This window comes from Hemicordylus capensis, chromosome 6 (genome assembly GCF_027244095.1).
Source record: "Hemicordylus capensis ecotype Gifberg chromosome 6, rHemCap1.1.pri, whole genome shotgun sequence".
In the NCBI taxonomy this organism is placed as follows: domain Eukaryota; kingdom Metazoa; phylum Chordata; class Lepidosauria; order Squamata; family Cordylidae; genus Hemicordylus; species Hemicordylus capensis.
This window is the reverse complement of record NC_069662.1, coordinates 48553093-48576269: the sequence shown is the minus strand read 5'-3', so window position 1 is coordinate 48576269 and position 23177 is coordinate 48553093. Positions and strand designations below refer to the sequence as shown.

General features: G+C 45.3%; 1 protein-coding gene across 3 annotated transcripts in view; it reads left to right on the top strand.

Moving 5' to 3' along the window:
• Positions 1-23177, top strand: part of PPP1R1B (protein phosphatase 1 regulatory inhibitor subunit 1B) — an 84060-nt gene that overhangs the window by 46592 nt on the left and 14291 nt on the right. For 2 of the 3 annotated variants that reach the window (XM_053263299.1, XM_053263298.1), the window contains exon 5: positions 21248-21403. In XM_053263299.1, coding sequence (XP_053119274.1) covers positions 21248-21403 — 156 coding nt within the window. Of the gene's footprint in view, positions 1-21247; positions 21416-23177 lie in introns of all 3 variants that reach the window. The other variant, XM_053263297.1, reaches the window with a different exon arrangement.

Here is a 23177-nt window from a genome sequence, read left to right as displayed (position 1 = left end):
GCTTAGCAAAAGAGACAATTCATGCTTGCTACCACAAGACCAAGCCACCTAATGGCACAGCGGGGAAGTAACCTGCCTAGAAAGCAGGAGGCTGTTGGTTCTAATCCCCACTGTTGTGTTTCCCAGAATATGGGAAACTTCTTTATGGGGCAGCAGCAATATAGGAAGGTGCTGAAAGGCATCGTCTCACACTGGGTGGGAGAAGGCAATGGTAAACCCCTTCTGTATTCTACCCCCAAAAATCACAAGGTTCTGTGGTCGCCAGGAGTCAACACCGACTTGACAGAACAACCTTTCCTTTCCCTTTTTTACCACAAGACCAGCTCTCTTCACTTGCTCAGAACTCACTCAAGTACTGCACTCTTCTTTTCCTCATTAGCCTTTCCTCTCTTCATCATCACTCCCCCGCACCTATTGTTTGCACCTGTCTTTTTGTAATTCTTCCCCCGCCCCCTATAGCGATTGGATCTTCTGAGGGGAGTTGGCACTTTGCCTTCCCACATATGCCTACAGCTTTTTACATTGTTCCTCGGCTGCTGCTTTTAAAGGTGCTTTCTCTCTCTGGCACAACCCAGCAAGGGAGGGGGAGAATCATGAGGCACGTAAGTGCTGAGCTACAATCGTGCAGAGCAGGAATTGCCTGCTCCCTTGATTTGACAGACATGGAGAAGCAAGAACGTGTGATGGGGCCTGTCAGAAAGTGGGAGAGAGATCCGCATTTTAATTCCTGAAATGAGAAGTGCTGAGAATCAAACCTATTGAGAAATCACACCCTGTAACCTGACAGTCATGCCCCCTAATCCCAAATGTATAAGGGCTGGTTCTGGTTACTTAGTGCTGATGCTCACAAGACTCTAATCAGTTTTCATGTGAGAGTTCTCATTATATGCACAGTGACTTGCACTGCCTACCTCTAAGGGCCAGAATCAGTGCTACCTGGCAGGTGCATGTCACAGCCACTCAGTGGTTTGTTTGTTTTTAAAAGAGAAAGCAGCGATGGGAGTCTGTGAATTTAACTGAAGGAACTGCTCAACCCAGTGGTTCTTAAACTTGGGTCCTCAGATGTTGTTGAACGACAACTCCTGTCTAAGGTTGCCAACATCCTGTTGCCCAAATACAGGACACAAGTCAGGGGGGTTGTGTGTGGGAGGGCCTCTTGGGGTGGGGCAATCTCAGGGGTGGGGCCCAGCCTGCTCATCCATTGCCACTGCCCGGGACCCACGAATAGCCCACTTTTTCTGGCTACTTCCTAGCCAGGCAAATAAAGGAAGCACCATGCTGTTGTAGCTAAGCTCAGCTAGAAGACAGCTCACTCATGCTTTGCTCTCCATTCTGCCCCCTCCCCAAGTCACTGGCACTGTTGGCTGAGCTCCGATCAGAAGGTTCCTCTCAGTTTCAGCAGAGTCCTCTCCAAAGGGGTGGAGCCCCAAGCAACAGCCATCCCACCTACTCCCACAAACTGTATGATGATTGTTTATCTGGTCAGTGATCGTAATAAAGGATATCTATCTATCTATCTATCTATCTATCTATCTATCTATCTATCTATCTATCTATCATCCCACCTACTCTTCTCATTAGTGGCTGGCTATGTCCTTAGACTCAACCCACCTTGTGCAGAGTGTGCTCCCTCTGCCCCGCCCCGCCCCTTGCTCTCGCTGTGCGGCCCCACCCGCTATTCCTGCCTCCCCTCCCCTCCTTTCCTTCCTGCCTGCCCACACTGCTCCTACTCCTGGGGACGGGATGACCATTCCCCCCCAGAAATAGGGATGTCCCGGGTGATCTGGGACTGTGGCAACCCTACTCCCATCATCCCCAGCCTTCAGCCATTATGGCTGAGGATGATGAGAGTTGTAGTACAGCAACATCTGGGGCCCCAGGTTTGAGAATCCTAAATTTGAGGATCCCCTCTTGCTATTTTCCTATTCAAGTTCACCCACACCAAGCTGCTTTCCCACTCACAAGGGGAAAAATACAAGGATTTGTCCCCTCCCCTTAAAAGTGGAAAAGCTACTTGGAGTGGACAATTTTGATTAAAAAAACAACTTGCAAGGAAAAGGTTAAGCATCTCCTCTCTTGCCATTCCACAGATCAAATGTGCAACCTCACTGCTTCAAGCACCTGCTCTCTGCCATCCCATGCAAATTCCTACTGGGGTGTCACGCATCCCAGTAATCCCTGCGTGGTGCCAGTGCACACATGGCATCCACACATGCATGGGCACCATTTGTGTGGTCAGTAACACTGTGCTGACCATGCAGGTGGTGTCTGCGCATGCACAGACACCATGTGTGTGCTGGCGCAGCACAGGGGTTATTGGGATGTGCTGTGCCCAGCAAGAAGTTCCATGGAGTGGCAGAGAGCAGGTAAAGACCTGCTAAATTTCCTGGTCTCTGTTCCCAAAAAGTGCTTGAACCGCGGTTCATGCACACAGAGGTGCACCTAGGTAATTTTGGAGCCTGGACCTAAAGGCCTTTGAAGGCCCCCCCTCCCTGCAAATTAAACATCATCATGCTCAGCTGGGTGACCACACCACCTGGGACAGACTAAAGAGGATTTGGGGGGCGCCCAGGGGCTGAGGAGGCCCTGGACTTCGGCCCCAAAGTCCAGGGGTAAGAGCACCTCTGCATGCATCAACCTAACAGGTTGAGATTTGTCTGCTGTGTAATCCTCTACTTTGGCCTGAATGGCATTCCTCAGATTGCTGCTGGTGATGGTGGCATGGTCTCTGGCAGGATCCATCTGTCAGGCTTATATCCTTCTCTTCCTCCGGAGAATGGCTTATACAAATGATTCCAGGCAGTCCTCCTACCAGGCAACTTGCAGGGCCTAGTTTGCATGGCTTCAACAGTAGGTCTGTGTCAGGTGCCTCCAGACTAACTCCACACACACACACACACCCATCCCAGTGCACAAATGATCACTAGAACATTGTAAGTTGGATCCTGTAGAATGTAGAGGAGAGAGTTGTGGTAGGCAAGGACAAGAAGAGTTGAATCAGGAATATTAACAGTTTAATGAGACAGAATATTATTTACAGAGAGGCCAGTGCAGTCTGCCTTCACTGCTCTTGCTGCTGGCTGTTTGTTAGCCCCACCTCTATTCCAGGCCTGGAATACAAGTAACTAAAGCACCATGCAAAAGCTGGCCTGGATCAATGAACAGATTAACCAAAAACACCACAGATCTATCATTTATATTTGTTATGCATTCGGTCTGCAGGGGCAAAGATACAATTGAACGGGGGGGGGGGACAAATGTCCCTGGGTTCCTGAAGGACGGGGGTTCTCCTGGCTGAGTGACAGCTGGCTCTTCACCTTCCCCACCCACCTTTCTGAAGAAGGTGGGGAAGGCAGGGGTCCATCTTCCCTTTTTGTCCCAGAGCCCACTCCAGTCTTGCTACGACTCTGGTGGTCTGTATAACCTTTGGGATTCAACGTCACTTCTAGCAGAATTTTGAACCATTTCAAATTTTGCTTTGAAAATTTGAGGGATACTTCAAGACAAACTTAAAATCAAAATGCTTCTTGCCCTTTTACTGTTTGGGATTTCTCTCCCCCAAGGGGGGGCAGGGAACCCCAAGATGTAAAAGTCTGGAAAGCCTTAAGTTCATGAAGAAGCATTATGATTTTAAGTTTGTCTTAAAGAATCAAATCCAAATTTCAAGGGAAAACTTTGAATGTTCAGAAATCCCTAAAATCTAAAGCCAGCAGCATCTGTGATCAGAAATGCTGAATGTTTGGATATAAGTCCAAGCTAGGAAAAAACTGCTTAAGAATTGCCTTACCTGCATATGTTTCAGCTTTCCACCTCCTATATTCCCATTTGAATGGGGAAAGAGGGGTGTTGGTTGATGCTTTGCTAACCAACCCTGCTCCTTTAACTGCAGCCTGACCCACAGAAATACAGCAGATGAAGCTTCTCCTGGCATCAGTATTAACAGGGAAAGCCTCACTGCACATCATGATGGTCTAAAATCAGGGCTTGACAAATCCCAAGCACCAGGAAGCCATAGCCTAGAAATTTAACCGAGGCACCTAGATATTCAGAGGTAGAGTTAATTAATAAAATCTTTATTTGTCCCAGGCAGTCCTGTTTCTGTTCTAGATATGTTACTTGTATTGGGAAACCCCTTTCCCCTCCTCTTCCACAATGTCCATCATTAAACCGTTTTGTCAAATGTCCAATGGCTGGCTCCCAAATTTCGGGGCTGGTTCCTTCATCAAAAGAAAATATGTCAAAGTCTGTCATAAATTTACAGGAGGAGAACCAATTTTTAAAAGTCAACATTGTGTGTGAGTGTATCTTTTAGAACTTGTGTTGTCCTAGCCAGAGGCGTAGCAAAGGGAGAGGGGGCCTCAGGGGCGGAGACACCATTGCTCGTACGGGTTCAAAGAACCCGAGCCACCACCAATCAGGGGCCGCAAGTGTGGCCCCAGACAAACACCCCCCGCATCTGACGTTAGACATGGGGTGTGTATGGTATTTTGGTCACAAATGGGGCCTACTGAACAAATGTAACCGAAATCGGCCCATGCTGCGTTAGCAGCGCAGCCAGAGTGACTCTCCCTGCCTTAGAGGCAGGGAGAGCCACTCCTGGTCTCACTGCCAGTACAGCAGGGCCAATCAATCTCCCTTCCAAATGAGGCCGCACAGCCCCGTTTGGGAAGAGACCATGCCACCACGTCTGATGTCAGATGTAGGGGCGTGGCTAGCCCTGCATCTGATATCAGACCTGGGGGGCCACTGTGACAGTCACACACAGGCCGGCACCAGCCTTCCTATGCTTTGGGGGGGAGCTGTGTTCACCGCTCCCCCCAGTGACCCCTCAGAGCGAGGCAGATAATGGAGAATATAGGGAGAGGTGGAACTGGAGGGCCCTCAGGAGCTGTGGGCCCATTCTTTGAAGCCTTCCACTTAATTTAGCTATGCCCCTGGTCCTAGCCTCTGCCCTCCCCTCCTCAAAAAGGCAATAATCTGTGGGAAGACCTTTTGGGAGTTTTGTAAAAGTCTACACGGAAGAGCATAATCTGACCTTGTATTCTTGACTCCCTCTGTGTTTTGTTGCTAGAGAGGCTTAATGCAAACATGGGCAATTCCAAGTACTTCCTCCTTGAAAAAATTCAGAATGTTGAAAAGAGCCTTAAACTTCTGTTCCACCCCACAGGGAAACATTCTCTGCAACTGCTCTTCCCTCTTTCTTCCTCAGCCTCCAACTTTCTAAACATCTGGTCAGATAAATAGGCCCCTTTTTTCAATCAGTGACCCCATAAGTGTCAGAACATTAGGTGGAGTTCCACAGTGTCAGGGTCAATGCGTTATTGGGCTTAACATTTTTATTTTTTATTTTTTGCCTTCCATGAAAAGGTTTCCCACAGACAGGTCTGTGTTTTACAAGATCAAAGTCACTGTTGCCACCCTTCCCTTGTTTTTGAGCCAAAATGGAAGTCAATTCTTCTATGTATAACCTATATTTTATAGCTTGCAAGGTAAACTCTGGCCTTAAGCCATTTTGAAAACCTGGGCCCTCTGTGATGGGGCTCCTGGTGATGCATATATGCGCGTACATAGAAGTCCTATTCATATGTTTTGTTCATATGTTATGTTCAGTTATTTGGGGGTCCTTTTGGACTCGCACCTCCTGCTTGAACAGCAGGTGGAGGCTGCGGCCAGAAGTACCTTTGCCCAGCTCCATCTGATTTGTCAATTACACCCTTACCTTGATCGGCAAGCATTAATGACAGTGACCCATGCCCTTTTTATCTCCCGCCTAGATTACTGTAACGCTCTCTATCTAGGGTTACCTTTGAAGACAATTGGAAAGCTACAACGGCTCCAGAATGCAGCGGCCCGTTTACTTATGGGTGCCAGAAAATACGACAGGGTAATACCTTCCCTGCAGTCATTGTACTGGTTGCCTATTCGCTACCAAGTTCAATTTAAGGTCCTGGTTGTGACCTTCAAAGCCTTGCGGGGTTTGGCACCTGTCTACCTACAGACCCGCCTCTCCCATTTAGTTACATCCCGTCCGGTCAGATCTGCTCAGATGGCCCTTTTGTCGGTCCCCGATTTCCGAGAGGTTCGGGGTGCTAGGACCCGTGAAAGGGCCTTCTCGGTTGCTGCCCCACTTCTATGGAACTCCTTTCCCCTGCAGATTTGTTTAGCTCCTTCTTTGTTGATTTTTAAATCTCTATTTAAGACTTTTCTTTTTCGCCAGGCTTTTACCCTGTAGTTTATCTATCTGCTTTTTTGTTGTTAGTTAGTTACTTTAGTTTTATTTAGAATGTAATTTTAATGCTGTCTTGTTTTGCATGTTTTTGTACACTGCCCAGAGTCTTCGGAGTGGGCGGTATATCAAATGTTTCAAATAAATAAATAAATAAATAAATGTACAATCTGTACACAGTTGACAGATATACAGAACTGTACATATATATAGTTTATTTAATTTATTTATAGTTAGATTTTTATACCGCCTTTCATTAAAATAATCTTAAGGTGGTTTACAAAACATTAAAACAATATAAAACTATAAAACAGTTACACAATGAAAATATTAAATTGGAATATAAAAATACAAAACTAATTAAAAGTTTAAAAAACATACACAATGAGACCATAAAATACAGAGCAGCAGCAACAAAAGCAACACTCATATAAAAGCCTGGGTAAAAAGCCAAGATTTCATTTGCTTTCTAAAAACTGTGATGGAAACAGAGGAGTGGATGCCTACCAGGAGAGCATTCCAAAGTCTGGGGGCAATAACTGAGAAGGCCCTGTCCCGCCATGAATGACAGCTGAGCCTCCTTCATTGTCAGCATGCGGAGCAGCCCCCTCCAATGACCTTGTCAAGCGGGCAGCAACCCTTGGGAGCAGGCGGTCTATCAGGTTTCCGGGCCCAAACCGTTAAGGGCTTTAAAGATCAAAACCAGCACCTTGAATTGGACCCAGAAACAAATTGGCAGAAAATGTAGTTCTTTCAAAATGAGTGTAATATGATCCCAGTGGGCAGCTCTGGATAAAATCCTAGCTGCTGCATTTTGCACTAACTGCAGTTTATGAATATTCTTCAAGGGCAATCGCATGTAGAGTGCATTACAGTAGCCCAGCCATGACGTGATGAAGGCGTGGGTAACTGTGGCCAGATCTGCCATCTCGAAAAAGGGACATAGTTGGTGCAGTAGCTGAAGGTTTGCAAAGGCACCCCTGGCCACTGCCTTCACCTGAGCTTCCGAAAGCAGAGCTGGATCCAGCAATACCCGGCACCTGCTCTTTCAAGGGGAGTGCAACTCCATCCAGAATCCCCTCATCCTGATTGGTTCTCCTACTGACCAACAGCACCTCCCATCTTGCCCAGATTCAATCTCAGTTTATTAGCCCACATGCAGCCCATCACTGCCTCTGGCCCCTGACTCAGGACATCCACTGCCTCTTCGCCCATGTTGAATGCACATACAGCCATGCACTTCCCATCTGTGCTATGTATTTGAGGGACCTATATTCAGGTTAACTTTTAAAATGAACAGATGTACAGTATTCACACAACACATGTATATTTGTACAGGCATGGGCATCCGCAGGGGGAACAAGGGGAGCAGAGGCATATCTAGGGAAAATAGCGCCTAGGGCAAGCACTGAAATTGCGCCCCCTGTCCAAACATCTGACACCCATCTTTCAGATAACGTTGCCATAATAACAGCTGAAAAATACAAGTCAAGCTCATTAATCTTTTAATATTTCAAAAACTATTTAGCAGTGGACGTAGCCAGACCAAAAAATGCTGGAAAACTACAAATTTCAGTATGCTGAGGCTCATGAAATACCCAAAAACTATGTGGAGGTATACTTGGAAAACTAAACAGAAGTGTCTGTCTAATTCTATACTATGCATTGTAGCATCACTATTACATAAGTTTTAAAAATCAATGGAGAATTTGACTTTTCCCAGATACTCTGTAAATAATTAAAGGATATGCAGAGTAAACTGTGTCACTGCTTGGAATATATTCTAGTATTTCAGAAAGACCGTTAAAATGAGAGAAAGAGAGCAAGAAACTCCCAGTGGGCCTTAATACTAAGGATTTCACACTGATTTAAAGACAAACTCACCATTAATATCCATATTATTAAGACATCACATGTAACTCACTTATCACAAGAAGCAAAGTAAGAGCAAATCCTAGCTCCTAGATACAATCCTAGCTCATATGTTTCAGCTCAGTATTCACAAGCCCTGATTCTCTGTACATAGTGCCAAACTAAATATGTGTACAGTGACTTATATTATATTAAATTAATTTTTTTTACCTGTAGCCCCTTTGGGGGGCTTCCTAAAGGCCGTGGGGTGGGTCTGCAAAGGTCCCCCCCTGCTGGCCTCTAGGGCCTCACAGGGACCATTTGAGCATGTGCACTGGCCATTTTTAATTTTTTTTTTTAAATGGCTGTTGAAAACAAAATGGCCACCATGCATGCTCAAATGGCCTCTGTGTGTCCTGGCATGGCCTGGGCAGGCCATTTGAGCATGTGTGGTGGCCATTTTGTTTTCAGCAGCCATTTCTTAATTTTTTTTTTATTTTAGAAAATGGCGCCCCCCCCTTCAAGTGGCGCCCGGGGCATGTGCCCTGCCTGCCCTACCCTAGATACGCCCTTGAAGGGGGGCAATTCCCACCCACCCCTGATCCAGTCCGTATTGGGAAAAGGGGTGGTTCCATCCCTCTCCCTGTCCTTGGCAGTCAGCGCTTCGTTCAATGCTGGCCAGGGGCTACAAAAGCTCAGAGTCACTGCTGAATGAAGCGCCAACTGCCAAGGATCAGGAGAGGCAAAGAGCTGATGTTGATGCAGGGGGCGTGGCCAGTATCGGGGAAAGGGACACCTCCGATTCACTTTCTTGATTCTTGGCAATCAGCACTTCACTTTGTTCAGCATTGATTTGGAACTTTCCCCTCTGATTCAGAGAGGCAGAGCAAGCAGCCCCAACCAGCGTTGAACGAAGCACTGACTGCCAAGGATGGGGAAGGAGAAGGAGCTGCCCCTCTTCCCAATACTGGCTATGCCTCCCTGCATCTGACACTGAGGCAGGGGGTTTGGTTAGGGCACACACTCTAATGCGCACAATGGGATAGGGGCCCAGGGGCCACTAGCAGGAGCTTGTCCCCCTCCCCGGAAAAGGTCCTGCCGACACCCATGTGTACAGACACCTGAGCACAAGTACAGTATATTGTCTGGAAAAGACTTTAAAGTGTATACACAAAGTATGCTGGGGATATTGGCAGTGAGAATTCTGAACTCCCAGCCCATTTATGGGATGGCGGGGGAGGGGGGAGTAAAATGTTTTAGAACAGTAAATAAGTGTTTTCCTTAAATCTGCCTTAAATTACTGTATAATTTTGCCCGAAGCAGACCCTCTTGCCTGTTTCTTCACCATTGCCCGCACTGCCCTTTGTTTTCTCTTCCTTAAACTCCCTCATACTTTCTCCCACACATAGTCTGTTTGCCACCTGGACATTTTTTGAATGTCTTTTCAAATGCCCAGGACCTATTTATTTTTAATTGCTTGTTCCTGAGGGCTATGCTTTTTTGTTTGATTAAAAATAAAGATTAATTATTGATTTATTAATTTTATTATTATTATTAACAAATATACTTATATACTGTTCTTCAATAAAAGGTTTTTAAAGTGGTTTACATAGCAAAAGGAATGAGGAGATTACTCTCCCTCCCAAAGGGGTTTGTAATCTAAAACAATTTATTTATTTGTTTATTTTATGGTTAAATTTATATACCAGCTTTCATTAAAACAATCCCAAGGCAGTTTACAGCAAAAGTTAAAAACAAGATTGTAAAAAAGACACAATTAAAATATTAAGCAAAAAATATTAAACAAATCTGATTTAAAAATTAAAACAAAAGCATAAAAGCAAAACAGAGTACGAAGAGCAGCAGCAGAGAATCAAATAAAAGCCTGGGCAAAAAGCCAAGACTTTACATTCTTTCTAAAAGCTGTGATGGAGATCGAGGAGCAAATAGCCACTGGGAGAGCATTCCAGAGTATGGGGGCAGCAACAGAGAAGACCCTGTCCCGTGTTCACGACAACCGAGCCTCCCTCATTGTCGGCACCCGGAGCAGAGCCCTCTCCGATGACCTCGTCAAGCGGGCAGCAACTCTTGGGAGCAGGTGGTCCCTCAGGTATCCCGGGCCCAAACCGTTAAATTAGGTTAAATTAAATTAACCGTTAATTAATTTGGAAAATGGGAGTGGGATTGCCTTGCCCTGGAGCCAGTTTGTAAACAAACCCAGTACTTGAATTATGGGGTGAAGGTAGGGGGCCCTTAATGGATTCCATAAGGCCACCCTGATGTGGTCATCACCCTCCCAATGTATACCGTATACCAATCTATTTAATATTGACTTGGCCTTGTGAACTGCTTCACCCTGCAATAAATCGCCTGCATACCCTCCTTCCTGATTGAGAAAAGAAGCCCAAAGGAGCAACAGTATGTGTCCCCTCCTTTTCTCCCCTCAGTTCCAATTTTGTGCTAACATCACAGCAGGCAACACCCAAACACACAAGACTTAATTTCATGTTTAAAATACCATCTATTTTGACCCTTAGCTGCGAATGCTTCAGGTTGAATTTTTGCTGTAAGCCACACTGAACCACACTAGGATGGGCGGTATATAAATGAAATAAATAAAATAAAATAATTTGCATAGTTGAGGCAGGCATCCCAGACCATTGCCTAATTTGCCTCTGTGGTTGGTTCGACTGAGCAGTTGTGCAGAAAGGGGAATCTTGACAGCTGCAGCTTTTCTTACTCCTGCAGTCTCTGAGTCTCAGACACTCCTTCCAGCACCACTGATTTAAATTAGCTGAAAATATCTCTAGTTATGCTAATGAGCCTCTGAGAACAATTGAGTCAGTACATTCAGTACCACTCTTTGCAAAGCCCATTGCAGTTAAGTTCTGGCATTGTGATTTGTTCTTTATTTATGTATTTAAAACGATCAGCACTACAGTTGACAAGAAGCAAAGGAGGACAGGGTTCTAGACCTTTCGTAGTTGTGCAGAAAAAGGAATTTCAAGAAGGCAGTTTCCTTACCCTTATATAAAAAGCTACACCTGCCAAAATTCCTTCTTCCATACACCTGTTTAAAGGTACAGGTGCATTTGCCTGTGGCTGCCTGCTCCACAACAAATATATTATCCTTAATAATTTGGCACTCCACCATATACGTGTGTGTGTGTGTGTGTGTGTGTGTGTGTGTGTGTGTGTGTGTTTTTCTCTTCCCAGTCCGTGAAATCCTTAGGTGGGATTTAGTGAATGATGCAGTTTCAAATATGCTGAACCTCCTCTGTTAAACACACAGAACAGGACTTGTGTAAAGGAATCCAAAGCAAGGCGTGACTGTAAAGAGAGGGTATTAGAGAAAGAAGTTGACACTATCAAATAAAAATCCCTTTCAACAATGAAGAGATTGTTTCTTTTCCTTGTGGCTATTTTTCTTCCTCAAACAGGGTGAATCACATTCCTCACTGAGGACTAGGTCCCTGCCAAGTTTGATGAACAAAGAAACTATTTTTTCCTTTTATGTAAACTTTTCAATAAGATTGTAAACTGGTCGTGTGAGGAAGTTCCTGCCCTTCCTTGAGCACCTGTATGGTCTCAAAGTAGCTGATCTGGTGGTGTGTGCTTTTTAAGGCACTTTCACTAATGTTCTTTTTAATCCCACCACTAAAGTTTTCTCTGTCAAATGCAAAGGGGTTTTTTTGTGGAGGTATGTGTGTGCATGCATGCGTGTGTGTGCACGCATGTATTGTAGTGAGAGTTAAAATGACTCCCTGCAGAGTATTCTCTGCAGCATGTGCAAATGGTTTTCTAAATTTTAAAAAATGTCAATGGACATTCTAATAGTTCAGGGCGAAGGTGTCAAATGTAGAATGTTAATAATGTGAGAGAACAGAAAGGTCAGGTGGAAGTTATGAGCTTTTGACAGGAGAGTGGGAACAGAGGTGGAGGTGCCAGGCAGGCAGAGAGCCCAGTTGTGTCTTTTTTCCCTTAACAGATCTGCAACTGTGAAAGATAGCAATAGCAATAGCAATAGCACTTACATTTATATACCGCTCTATAGCCGGAGTGCTCTAAGCGGTTTACAATGATTTTAGCATATTGCCCCCAACATTCTGGGTACTCATTTTACCGACCTCGGAAGGATGGAAGGCTGAGTCAACCTTGAGCCCCTGGTCAGGATCGAACTTGTAACCTTCTGGTTACAGGGCAGCAGTTTTACCACTGCGCCACCAGTGATGCAGAAAAGATACAGTGATGCAGAAAAGATGCAGAAATGGCTTATCTTGCCTCTCTCTTCCCGCAGTCTTATCACCCACCCTCCCATCTAGCTAGCTTGAACAAACAGAGGGAAGGGTGGGTAACAAGACGAAAATCATGGAGTGAAGTAGGGAGGAGCCACTTTTGCAGTGTTGTATCTCATACCTGCCAACCTCTCCCTATTTTCCTATTCACCTACATGGGGAAATAGGCACAAGTTGGCAGCTATGCAATCTTGTGAACTGGCATCCCTGTTGGGGCTGGGAAGCCAAGTGGAAGGTGCCCAAGAAGCAGGGAAGCGAATGGACAGGGAGCCCAAATACCAGGTGGTAGAAGAAAAGGAACATCAGTTGAGAAACAGGAGCGTGAGGGAAGGATAGGTGGAGGGGCAGTAGCCGAAGGGGCTGAGGGACAAGGTCAAGTGGGGCTGAAGCCTGGAGATAAAAATCCTCTCAAGCCTCTCAGGATAGAAGAGTCTGTGTTGTTAGCAAGAGGAGAGTGGGAGGCTTGGGCCTAGTCCTCACTGAAGCGGTAAAGCCTTTGTTTGGGTTGTGTCCTTTCGTGGCCCCATCCCCGAAGGGGAGTATCCTACAGTGCTCAGGCATGTAGTCTCCCATTCAGATGCAACCAGGAAGGCTTAGCAAAGGGGACAAATCAGACTTGCTACCACAAGACCAGCTCTCCTATAGTGAAGCCTCTATAGTGAGGAGGACAGAGGTGATGGCCTGAGGCAGCAAGTGGGCCACAGGGAAGTGAGTGGTGCACTCATCAGCATCTTGATAACTCCCTGCACCAAACCTCCTGATGATCTCTCCCAGAAGTTTCAGGTAGATGTTAAAGAGCACTGGAGACAGTGCGGAGCCTTGTGGAACTCCACACTTCCGCTCTCATTTTGCAGAGCAACAGTCTCCAAGCGACACCGTCGGGAATCTACCAGAGAGTTAAGAGCGGAAACACTGTAAGACAGTGGCACCCAATCCCACCTCCCTCAGGCGGTCCAGAAGGATACCGTGGTCGATGGCATCGAAAGCCACAGAGAGATCCAAAAGGATCATCAGAGTCACACTCCCTCTGTTGATAGCCAATTGGAGATCATCCATCAGGCCAACCAAGGCAGTCCCAGCCCCACAGCCCACATGAAAGCCAGTTTGAAATGGGTCAGTCTGCATCATCCAAAACTTCCTGGAGTTGAGAGGCCACCACCCCACTCAATCACCTTGTCCAACCATGGAAGATTGGAAACAGGTCTGTAATTAGCTAACTCCGAGGTTTCCATTGCAGGTTTCTTCAAAAGTGGTCTAATAATAGCCTCTTTAAGACCAGCGTGGTGTAGTGGTTAGAGTGCTGGACTAGGAACGGGGAGACCCGAGTTCAAATCCCCATTCAGCCATGAAACTAGCTGGGTGACTCTGGGCCAGTCACTTCTCTCTCAGCCTATCCTACTTCACAGGGTTGTTGTGAAAGAGAAACTCAAGTATGTAGAACAATGCTCTGGGCTCCTTGGAGGAAGAGCGGGATATAAATGTAATAATAATAATAATAACAACAACAACAACAGACAAACATCTGCCACACAATACACCAGATATAACTGTAACAGACAAACATCTGCCACACAATGCACCAGATATCACTGTAGTTGAGAAGAAAGAAAAACAAGTCAAAATAATCGACATAGCAATACCAGGGGACAGCAGAATAGAAGAAAAAGAAATAGAAAAAATCACCAAATACAAAGATCTACAAATTGAAATTGAACGGCTGTGGCAGAAAAAGACCAAAATAATCCCAGTGGTAATTGGTGCCCTGGGTGCAGTTCCAAAAGACCTTGAAGAGCACCTCAACACCATAGGGGCCACAGAAATCACCATCAGCCAATTACAAAAAGCAGCTTTACTGGGAACAGCCTATATTTTGCGACAATATCTATAATAACCAACAGTATTGATGATAAACTTCAGCCATCCCAGGTCCTTGGGAAGGACTCGATGTCTGGATAAAACAAACCAGTCAATAACACCTGTCTGACTGTGTAAACAAGAAATAATAATAATACGAGGAGGCATCTTGTCCTGCCTCAGAGAAGCATTTATAATATTTACAAGACCCTCTCTGATAATATGATTATCAGATGAGATAAGCCAAGCTGGGCAAGGGTCAAGAGGACAGGTTGTAGGGTGCACAGTCCGAAGCAGTTTGTCCACTTCCTCAGGAGTCACAAACTGAAAATGATCCAATCAATCCCATAAGAGGAGTTGTTGCTGGACACCTCCAGAGTAGACTCTGCAGTAGCTGTGGAACCCAGCTTGGCCCAAATCTGAGATGTTATCCAGAAAAAAGGTCATTTAAAACGTCACAGCAAGTGACCAATGCTTCCAAGTTTAAATTCAAGGGGGAGGGGATACATACTAGCCCCCTCACAACCCTAGACAACTCAGCTGGATGTTAATTTGCAGAAGTAATACAGGCAGAAAAGAACTGCTTCTTTGCCGCCCACACAGCCAGAGCATAGATCTTCAAATGTGCTCTGTGTTGTGCCCGATTAGACTTGCACCGAGTCTTCCTCCACTTGAGCTCTAATCATCTACCTTGCTGCTTCAGATCCCGTAGTTCATCCAAATACCACGGGACTGTCTTTAAAGCAAGTCGGAGAGGACGCTTAGGAGGGATGGTGTCTACTACTCTAGTTAGTTCATTATTCCATGTTTGCACCAGAGTATCAACAGAATCACTAACAGAGCCAACCCTAAACCTTCCAAGGGTTCTTGGAATCCTGTTGGATCCAATAACCTCCTCAGGCGGACCAATCTAATGGGTCCTTCCCCCTGCAGAAGTGGGTCGAGGCTGTAGGTTCTACCTTAACCAGATAGTGATCCGTCCATGACAATGGAGAGATGACAGGAGCCCCACCCACGGAGCAGCACCTTGATTAGAGCAAAAGACCAAATTTTAGGTCCAGACTCCAAAATTACCTAGGTGCACCTCTGTGTAGAAGTGCTGGGGGACTGAAGGCTCAAAAGCTGAGGGGAGCAGTACCGTGATGGCAAGAAGGGCACAGGGCCAAACCAGCTATACTATAGCCTGATTCACACATTATGCTGTACAAGTATACAGATGTCTGTATACCCATACACAGATTTTAAAAGTGAACCTGGTTACAGGTCCTTCAAATGCATGGTGCAGACAGGAAATGTACTTCTGTACCTGCATTCAGCATAATATGAATGACTGTTCCTGTGTATAGAGCTGTAATTGTGTACACTGTATACTCGTATGAGTGTTGAAAATAATGTGTGAATGGGCTTTACATGTTTCCAAAGGTGCTGGTGAGGCAGAAGCACTGGGAGAGGGTACAAGACCTGAAAAGCAGGAGGGATGAAATCACTAAGGACTAGGGAAAAGAGAATGTATGTGTTTCTGATGGGAAAGGATATTATTCTGCCCCACCTGGGTATTATGGTATTTGGTACATTTTCCTCTGGCCGCTATATTTAGAACTGCCTTAATGTTCCTTCTATGAATCTGCTAGCAACTGATTAGGTCTGTTAGTTATGAGGCTGACTGATTGATTGCCCCAGGTAGAATTTCTCTCCTTATTTCTTGTAAGTTAGAATTGGGTAAACGTAAATGTAAGATGTTCCTTTGGAACTGTGGTCTACTATCAAGAATTGCAGCTGGAAGGCCTGGCCTTGCCTTGCCTTGCCTTGTCTTTTCATCCCATCCCATCTCCTCCTCCTCATTCATTCTTGCATTTGCCATCCTTCTACAGTCAAGTACTGAATTCTATGCATATACAAGATGTTCTTGGGTTTTTTGGCTCTACCAGTTGTGTTTCAAATAAAGTTGAAAATAGGTTATCTAAACTTGTGAGATCGGAGGTGAGTGTAGCTAGCTGGATAGACATACAGTCTAACGTGTGTTGAGGCCAGGGCAGATATAGAGGACTGAATTTCACATATTGCTAGGGCTGTGCTGCTGAATATTCTCCAGTTTTTATAACTAGGCCAAAAATAGTTATTTCGGGGGAGGATAAAGATATTTCTGAAAACCGCTAGACCTGTTCTGTCATTGCTCCAGCATTCGCAACCACAGAAAAAATTTCTCCCTGAGTATTTGTCTCTTCAGACAGATGCTATCCTCGTAATGAGGGGCTTATGGTGATGCATCATTGTAGGGGTGGGGTGCAAGGCGCATGTATATCTATATATATCGTACATATTACAGAATGACTGAACCGGGCTACTTTGTGCAAATGTTCACCTTTTTCCGGTCTTGTTCAGTGCAGTGGTTTTCCTGAGCTGTTACTGCTTCGTTGCCATTCTCTGCCCAGTTATTTCTTCCCTCTCCTTCCTGGATTATTCATATGAGTGATCCCAGCCAGTCAGGACTGTGTAGTAAATAAAATGAAGCCATGATCTAACCAATCAGATTTAACTTAGTTATGACATCACAGCGGAAAAAGAAAATGAACGGAGAACCGAAAGCAAGAGTAGGCAAAGTCACCCATAAGGGAACAAAATGTCGAAACATTCACACACACACACACACACACACACACACACACACACACACACACACACATCACTTTTCAATGCAAAAGCAAATATTCCTGAAAATCACTGAGTAATTTTGACTCAGTCCTACCAGGGTTCCCTCCAATTCTTTTCATCTGTGCGCAGAATGAGTTTTGTTCTGGGCGACAGTATCAAGGCAGTATGTGCGCACGTGCATTCAGAATGGGGCCTTCCTGATTCAACCTAAGCGGGAGCTAAAATTAACTGAGTGGATGTTTTAAAAACTATGTGTGCGCCTTAGAGGAAACACCGAGTTCTACATATTGCTGAAAACAGCCAGTCCAGTCTTTGGAGCTACATCTCTAGTTCTGCTTGAGATCTATATAGAGGGATTCCAGCATGCCATTCAGCCTCTTCTAAAGGGAGTAACCACACAGGAGTGGGGTAAAGGCAAGAACTCTGCAGAGGGGATGTCAGTGATATCAAGAAATGGGGAGAACAGAAGGAAGCTACTCTGTATCTCTGCCCTTGACACATTGCTTTGCCTGGCCTCAAGGTCTCATCCTTGGGCATTGGAGACAACACGATAGCCAGGAAGTAGGAATTCTGCCAAGGTTTGTTGGCAGCCCAAAGAGACCAAGTTGGATTGGCAAGGGGAGAGAGCTGTTCGGGGATTTTCCTTTTTGTCCATTAAAAAGAATGGCGTCATCTGAGGTGTACCGATATACAATTAAGGAAGAAAGTGGATATGTATTTCAAGGAGCCTACCGGTAGGAATCAGGAGAGGTCCTGCTAGTCCTGCCCATTTCTCTCCCTTACTCCCTCCCTACCCACCCACCCACCCCAGTTTTCATCCATCCATCCAATCTACGTTCTTATTATCAACCTACAGTTCCCCAAAGTGACTAATGACTTAGATAATAATACAATAAAACACACTCCAAGTTAAAATAACAACAAAGCAATCAAATTCAAACCAGGAGATGACATTAGTTTCTATCTCAGCTGCCTGACCAGTACCATTTTTGAAGGTCATCAAATCAGGCTTCCGACTAATCAGATCACGTCAAGTGTCCCCAAGATCTTCAGTCCTAGGTGTCACATAAATGCAACCCATGCCTTATTTGCAAGAGCATTCTCCAGTGACCATCTTTCCATCACTTGGGCTTGTTCACGGTGCTGAGGCCCTAACTTGTGGAAATGGTTTTTTTTAGCTAACTTTCCAGTAGACGTATGAGATCACCCGGCATTCTGTGTGTGCATCCATGTGCCCCCCCCCCGACGTCAACTTTGCAGCACCTGGACCAATATGAACCAAATCGGGTACAGTTGTATGGACACACAGGGACACCTCAATGGCATCGTTTGTGATGATGTCATCCACCCCAGTCCAAGATGGCGGATGCATAAACTTTTGAGGTGCAAGTGGGCTAACTTCTGAACCACCCAACCAATTTGAACCAAATTTGCTAAAGCTATAGGGACACATAGGGATGCCCTAATGGTGTGGTGTGTGATGATGTAATCCACTCCAATTCAAGATAGCAGCCATGTTAACGTCTGAATTTGTGGACTGTCTAACCAATTTGAACCAAATTAGGTACAGTTGCAGTGAGTGACACACAGGGAGACCTCAGTGGCATAGCCTGTGATGATGTCATCCACCCTGTTTCAAGATGGTCAACATGTAATCCTTTGAGGCACAAGTGGGCTAACTTGTGAACCGCCTAACCGATTTGAACCAAATTTGCTACAGCTGTAGGGGCCGTACATGAGGAAACCTCAATGGCATAGTGTGTGATGATGTCATCTACCCCCAAACCAAGATGGCAGATGTGTGAATGTTTGAGGCCCAAGTGGGCTAACTTGTGGACTGTCTAACCGATTTGAACCAAATTAGGTACAGTTGTAGTGAGTGACACACCGGGACACCTTAATGGCCTAGTTTGTGATGATATCATCCACCCTGATTCAAGATGGCAGACATGAAAACTTTTGAGGCACAAGTGGGCTAACTTATGAACCTCTTAATCGATTTGAACCAAATTTGCTACAGCTGTAGGGGCACATGGGGAAACCTCAATGCCATAGTTGAGCCAGCATGGTGTAGTGATTAGAGTGCTGGACTAGGAACGGGGAGACCCGAGTTCAAATCCCCATTCAGCCATGAAACTAGCTGGGTGACTCTGGGCCAGTCACTTCTCTCTCAGCCTAACCTACTTCACAGGGTTGTTGTGAAAGAGAAACTCAAGTAGGTAGTACACCGCTCTGTGATGATGTCAACCCCGAGGCACAAATGCACTAACTTGATGACTAACTGATTTGGACCAAATTTGGTACAGTTGTAGTGAGTGACACACAAGTACACCTCAATGGTGCAGTTTGTAATGGTGTCATCCACCCCAATCCAAGATGGCAGACGTGTGAACATTTGAGGTGCAAGAGATTTAACTTGTGGACCTCAATTTGAACCAAATTTAGTCCAGTTGTAGAGACAGAGAACGGAAAGCAGGCTGATTAGTTCTTACTACAACTTCTTATCTTATTTTTTTTAAAGAATGCTGATATTCTTTTCTCAGTATTACTTGGGAATGTGGAGACTTACACTCAAGGTAACAAAAGGGTGAGTTAGAACAACAATCTTTGATGAAGATGGGTTTGTTCTCTTTCAGGCAGCCTTTCACAGTGATGGTTCCACTGTGAGGCATGGCAAAGGCAGCTGCCTCAGGCAGCAGATTCTGGCCACCACGAAGGACACAAGAGTGGGAGCAGGGGCGTAGCTAGCCCGCCGGTGGCCGTGTGCGGCCGCGACGGGTGCCCCGATAGCCCCGCCCCCTGCGTCTGACATCAGATGCAGGGGATAGCCACACCCCTGCATCTGACGTCAGATGCGGGGGGTGTGTGGTCTAGCTCCTGAATGGAGCCTTGAGGCTCCGTTCGGGAGAAGCAGCTTAACTGCTGAAGGGGCCACGCGGCCCCTTCGGCAATTAAACGAAGGCTGGTGCTGCGTTCGCAGCGCAGCCCAGGAGCGGCTCTTCCCTGCAGGGAAGAGCCGCTTCTGGGCTACGTTGTGAACGCAGCACCAGTCTTAGCTCCCGAAGGGGCTGCGCGGCCCCCGCTCGGGAGCTAAACTACCGCGTCTGACGTCAGATGCGGGGGGCGTGTCAAGGCCGCGAATGGTGGCTCCTGATTGGGCACGGCCCGGGTTCTCTGAACCCGTTCACCCAATTATACAGTAGCTCCGCCCCGAGTGGGAGAAAGATAGATTTGCTCCACGAAGGACGAGGAAACCAGGAAGTACTTCTGCTTTTGCACAAATCCCATTCATTTCAGTCGAGTTTGTGCAGAAAAGCTTCCCAGAAGTAGATTGTATCCCTTTTTATCTCCTGGGAGGAGAACTGCATTTGGATGTTCTGCTTAGGACACCACCATGACGATGAATATTTATAGACTGCTTTTCAACCAAATCGCTGTAACCATGATGGCTAGTGCTTCCATGAGCAGCAACCTCAGGCGATCTAGATTGCTGCACACAGAAGCATTGACCATCACATAGATGGCACTTTTGCCTTCAGACAAACAGCACCCTAACCATGAGCACCCAGCAGGAGGAGATGAGTGACAACTCTGGAGCAGGACTTCCTCCCTACTTTCTGAGCTGTAAGTGTGTTCAGGACTTTGCTTAATAACATCTGAAGAGAGCTTAGGACAATTAGCAAAGGGGTTTTGCCTATAATAGGAAGGAAGGTGGAGTTTGGTAGAACTTTTTGTTTGTTTGTTATATTTGTACACTGTCCTAAACGTCTGTCTCTGGGCGGTTTACAGCAACATAAAATAAATTTAAAATGAAACTAAAATCTTACAGCAATTTCAAACCACAAATCTAGTTTAAAAACTTGGGAGAATAAATGTGTCTTTAGTTTAGAGACTTTTTAAAAGTTGTCAGAGATGGGGAGGCTCTTATTTCAGCAGGGAGCGCATTTCAGAGTCTTGGGGCAGCAACAGAGATGGCCCGTCCCTGTGTAGCCACCAGACAAGCTGGTGGCAACTTCAGAGGAACCTTTCTGGATGATCTCAGTGGGCAGTGGGGCTCATGGAGAAGAAGACGTTCTCTTTTGACCATTATAAAAGCTGATACTGTGGTGTTTTTTAAAGGAGAGATTGGAGTTAAATGTTAAATTGAGTCATGGGACATAATAAGCAGCACAGGAGAAGGCACTCAAAAGGTTTTAGGGTTTTCACTCACATCATACAAATCCTGCGAAGCTTTTCCTACCAACTTGAGGACTAGAAACATAAAAAGTCTTTAAAGCTTAAAAAAAAGCAAAGGTTATCAGGTTTTCAGATCCCATTCTCCTTCGAGGATTCCTAAGCAGCCTTCTTTCTTCTTTAAAATACATAACAGCTGTACAGCGCCTGGCACAAAGCCATATGGAATCCAACAGTTCCTGGATGGATGAAGACTATGCAGAAGATGCTGAAGAGGATGAAGAAGATGAAGATGAAGATGAGGAAGAAGCTCAGGATTCAGATGACACCGTGAGGGAGATGCCTGGCTTGTGTAAGTCAGAAGGTACACAATTTTATTTATTTATTTAAAATATTTATACCCCGCCCCTCCAGTACACTACTGTTCAGGGTGGCTCACAACATTAATAAAATGGATACAATGTAAAATAAAAGATGGATAAAGTTAAAAAACCAGGCTAAAACCACATTTAAAATTACATTTTTTAAAAAAAGTTTCAAATTAAAATTTATTAATAAAAAGCTAAAAACTGAGGACTATCAAAACTAAAGCCTACCAGATATCAGCAGCAGATAAAACATTTTGAAAGCCTCTTTTAAAAAGATGTGTTTTAAATTGTTTTTATTTTATTTTTTTAAACACTAAAGGAGGGAGCATGGCAAGGCTCTTCAGGGAGGGTGTTCCAAAGCCAAGGAGCCACAACCAAAAAGGCCCTGTCTCTAGTCCCTGCCATCCATATCTCTTAGTGGTGGGGCCATGAGCAGGGCCTGAGATGCTGAGAGGAGGGCCCTGGCAGGTTCATATGGGTGAATGAGGTCCAACTGCTAACCCGGCCCCAAGCCATGTAGAGCTTTAAAGGTCAAGGCTAGCACCTTGAATCTAGCCCAGAAGTGGACCAGTAACCAATGAAGCTTCCACAGAATAGGTGTAACACTCATGAAGCGACTTGCACCCATGAGCATCCTTGCACAGCATTCTGGACCATCTGAAGCTCCCAGACCGTCTTCAAGGGCAGCCCCATGTAGAGTGTATCACAATAGTCCAATCTGGATGTTACCAAAGCATGAGTGACTGAGGTTAGGTCTGACTTCTCCAAGTAGGGTCACAACGGGCGTACTAGCGGTAGCTGGTAAAAAGCACCTCTGCACACCACTGGCACCTGTGCCTCCAAGGACAGTGTCAGGTCCAGAAAGCTGCAAATTTTGTTTTTCAAAGGGAGTGTGTCCCCATCCAAGACCAGATTTACCTCACTACTTAGATGATCAGTTTTACCAACCCAGAGCACTTCCATCATTTAATTTGGATTAAATGTCAGTTTATTTGGCCCCATCTGCAGTCTAGATGTCTTCTATAGCTTATATCCAAATGTACTTTGTGTTTGAGCATTCATATTGGTTTTTTAACTGATTATTGTCCATATAACCCCAAGTATATTATCCCAAAGTGCTTATCTTTTCTTTGACAACTTGTTACAAGTGGATTGTCCTTCCATGCTTCCTTGACTGTATGCAAAGACATTTACAAATTTAAATATATGATCCACCGTGCATTGGGTTGCTTGTACCATAACAGCCACAATCAGAACATATGCAAGAGTTTATTGTGGGAGATGCATCAACTTTTTGCTGCCTTGAGGTGGCATGCTGTGGGAAAAGAAGGTTTGATTATTCATCCCAAACCATAACACAAAGAAAGATGCATAAATTATGCATTAAAAGAACAAAAATAAGAGCTCGGCTGGATCAAACTAAAGCCCTTTCTAGACTAACATTCTGTTTCTAAAAATGGCTAGACAGTTGCTTCCAGCCCACAAGTGCAATACCAAGAGGCAGGGTGTGGAGGTCGAGGTAACAATCATGCAATTTCCAAGACTAAAATAAAAGTAATCCCTACTATCTGTTTGTGCGCTTAATGGCAAGAGGGAATGATTCTGTTTTCAGTTGCAACTTGCACTGTTAGAAATGCTGCTTAAACATAGGCAGAGATGGGCTGAACATCTCAGCTTTCATTTCTCATCTTCATAGCTGCAATGCGGGGGTGGGGGAATACTCAAAAGTTAAAGTGTCAACACGTAGTCTATTGAAAG